At 43.6% G+C, this 1,993-nt stretch overlaps 1 protein-coding gene across 1 annotated transcript in view; it reads right to left on the bottom strand.

The window, feature by feature from the left end:
* meis1a (Meis homeobox 1 a) overlaps positions 1-1,993 on the bottom strand; it is a gene marked incomplete at its 5' end in the record, with an annotated part of 22,996 nt that overhangs the window by 10,062 nt on the left and 10,941 nt on the right. The window contains 1 exon segment of the mRNA XM_035659683.1: positions 1,738-1,767. Coding sequence (XP_035515576.1) covers positions 1,738-1,767 — 30 coding nt within the window.

The following is a 1,993-nucleotide window of genomic DNA, read 5'->3' as shown; positions in this document are numbered from 1 at the left end:
CACACACACACACACTAATTAACAGAGCTCTCTCTCCACTTGGCTTCCCTCTCTAATTGGCTCACCATTTCTTCCCATTAATTATGCTCCATTTCATACCCCCTTAATGAGTCTAGCCCCGCCTCCCTTCTTTAACGCTAATTAGCAGCTTTTTGAGTCTGACAACAACAACACGAAGAGGACCTTCTAATGTTTTACAGCGTGTTAACATTTCCGTGTTTTGTCCCTCCACAGCACCCGTACCCGTCAGAGGAACAGAAGAAGCAGCTGGCTCAGGACACCGGCCTCACCATCCTGCAGGTCAACAACTGGTGAGTCGTTGGCAACGCCACACTCTTGTTGTGTTTGGGAAGCCCGCCCCCCCACCAACCCCCAGAGGCAACCCGCAGCTAATGATTTGAATGATTAATTCCTGTGGGGTTGCCCCGTCTCCAAATATCCCCCAAGTACAGTCACAGAAGGGGGGGGGGGGGTAACCGGAGAGTTAATTGGAGCTTGGAGGGGGGGAAAAAATATACTATTGGTTGCAAAATGTAATTTAATCTTTTTATGTGAAAAAAGGAACATTTCTTTAACAGTAAACCAGTAATTTTATGATTACTTTACAGAATTACAGATTTGTCTGTTTATTTTACATTAAACTGTAAATTCACAGGAATATTTTGTAAATGTAATAAATATTTAATGTATTTATAAAGCATACAGAATAAATCTGTAAAAAAAAAAAAAGGAAAAAACAGTGCAGGACACTTTCGAATAGAGAGGTTTTTGACCCCAGACGTTCCCCACCATGAAGCCAAAGCACTTGGCCACAGCGGCAAGGGAAAAACCTCTGGTAGGCTTGACCAGACTCCGGCTCAAACACGCCCTGACTTGTCGAGGTGAACTCGTTTCTGCTGTTTACTGCAAAATTTAAATGTTCATAATCCCAGTGTCCACACTCGATTGAATTATGGGATTCTGATTCATTAGGCAAATCCCCGTTTCAGTGGTACAGATCAATTAACCAGTTCCATTTGCAGAACCACAATAAGTCTCACTGAAGACCTCTGTGATGGTTCCATATTAAACCATTTCATTTGGACTTTAAGGGGCAGAGTGACATTTATGCTGACTTATCCTTGAGGTGAATTAATACAAGCACCGCCACTGAACTCAACCCTGCCTTTATTGAAAAAGGCCTTCGTTAATATGGGCACCGGCGGCCTTGTGATTCCTTTACACAAAACTCTTGCCTCAGCCAAAAATGAAAAATACAAATCAAACCAGTATTAACTATTTAAAATAAGGCTAGTGATAAGCAGCTAGAACTGGGTTTTTAAGAGGTTTTTATACATCAACGAACCTTCTATAAAATCCAGAACCAGCCTCTAATTGAGACGTGCTTTTTTTGTAAAACAAGGCTAGTATAAAGGAGACCTGCCTCTAATTGACTGGTGCCTTTTTAACTTGAAGTTTAGACCTTAAAATCCCCAACTGTGAAAACTTGCTGACGTTTCCATTTTCTATATCAGTTAAACAGGACACATCCCGAACAGTTTACTCCAACTCCGCAAGCTCCAATTACTCTCCGGTTACCCCCCCCCCTCTCGTGACTGTACTTGGGGAATATTTGGAGACGGGGCAACCCCACAGGAATTAATCATTCAAAATCATTAGCTGCGGGTTGCCTCTGGGGGTTGGTGGGGGGGCGGGCTTCCCAAACACAACAAGAGTGTGGCGTTGCCAACGACTCACCAGTTGTTGACCTGCAGGATGGTGAGGCCGGTCCTGGAGCCAGCTGCTCTTCTGTTCCTCTGACGGGTACGGGTGCTGTGGAGGGACAAAACACGAAAATGTTAACACGCTGTAAAACATTAGAAAGGTCCTCTTCGTGTTGTTGTTGTCAGACCTCAAAAAGCTGCTAATTAGCGTTAAAGAAGGGAGGCGGGCTAGACTCATTAAGGGGTATGAAATGGAGCATAATAATGGAAAGAAATGTGAGTCCAATGTA

Source organism: Morone saxatilis, unplaced genomic scaffold (assembly GCF_004916995.1).
Source record: "Morone saxatilis isolate NCDOM2014 unplaced genomic scaffold, NCSU_SB_2.0 Contig17, whole genome shotgun sequence".
Classification (NCBI taxonomy): Eukaryota; Metazoa; Chordata; class Actinopteri; family Moronidae; genus Morone; species Morone saxatilis.
Note: the sequence above shows the minus strand (reverse complement) of the source record. Positions and strands in the feature narration are given on the sequence as shown.